The sequence below is a fragment of the Aplysia californica genome, unplaced genomic scaffold, assembly GCF_000002075.1.
Source record: "Aplysia californica isolate F4 #8 unplaced genomic scaffold, AplCal3.0 scaffold00336, whole genome shotgun sequence".
NCBI lineage: Eukaryota > Metazoa > Mollusca > Gastropoda > Aplysiida > Aplysiidae > Aplysia > Aplysia californica.
The window spans coordinates 481,026-482,112 of record NW_004797606.1 but is presented as its reverse complement, the minus strand read 5'-3'; the positions used below and the strand labels follow the sequence as shown (position 1 = coordinate 482,112).

General features: G+C 38.5%; 1 protein-coding gene across 1 annotated transcript in view; it reads right to left on the bottom strand.

Annotated features, from left to right (window-relative positions):
- The window catches only part of LOC101862050 (damage-control phosphatase ARMT1), a gene marked incomplete at its 5' end in the record, with an annotated part of 7,351 nt that overhangs the window by 4,240 nt on the left and 2,024 nt on the right, over positions 1 to 1,087 (bottom strand). The window contains 1 exon segment of the mRNA XM_005102734.2: positions 407 to 584. Coding sequence (XP_005102791.2) covers positions 407 to 584 — 178 coding nt within the window.

The window sequence follows — 1,087 nt, the reverse complement described above, 5'->3', positions numbered from 1 at the left end:
GGAGATCTACGAGCAGAATCCAACTCGGATTCGAACCAGGAACACCTGTGCAATGTTTGAGTTCATTGTTAAGCTGATCCACAGCAGCCAATCAGTCAGTACTTGGCAAAGATAGAAAGAGAGAGAGAGAGAGAGAGAGAGAGAGAGAGAGAGAGAGAGAGAGAGAGAAAATAATAAATAGGCGTCGAATGGTAATCGACATATCGACACTACATTGCAAATGTGAGAAGAAAACAGGTAAAATCGTGACTGGCGAAAGTGGGGCGAAAACTGGTACTGAAACGAAGATGTGGGATGAAAACGGGTACTGAAACGAAGATGTGGGACGAAAACGGGTACTGAAACGAAGATGTGGGGCGAAAACGGGTACATGTACAGCTGTAATTTTGAGCTGACAAGAACTTACTTGCAACGCATCCCCCACGGCTCCCAAAAAGCCATTTCCTTTCGCTTCGTCACCCTCGTCGTCTGCGTCCAAAGAGGTTACCAGGTGCATGCTAATTTTAGACAGCAAGCGATAATGACTGGTCAGAAAAGACTCCGACTTTATCCCAATGAGATCCTCCTCTGATATGTTCTCTCCTCTGTGAACGGAGAAATCAGTTTTCTTTTATTTGTGGATGCAGTCAATTATATTTCATGTACTTGTAATTACTGTGTGTGTTGTTGTTGTTGTTTTTGCTGTTGTTGTTGTTGTTGTTGTTGTTGTTGTTGTTGTTGTTGTCGTTGTTGTTGTTTTTGTTATTGTTGTTGTTGTATTTGTCGTTGTTGTTGTTGCTGTTGTTGTTGTTGCTGTTGTTGTTGTTGTTGGTTTTGTCTGTTTGTTTTTTATCTTTGCTTTTCTGTTTGTTATCTTATATTGATCATAACTAAGTTGTAGTTGCTGTCGCTGTTGGTTTGTTTTCTAACGGGGAGTAATCTTCATAAAATATATTGAAAATAATTTATTTCATAATAATAATTTCATTATTGGCACGGACACTGTTCTTTTTCTTATATGCAGAAGTGAACTGTTAATTATTGTTTATCTGATGCGGTTGTTATTGTTGTTTATCTTTTTGTTATTAGTATTCTTCCTGTTGTTATA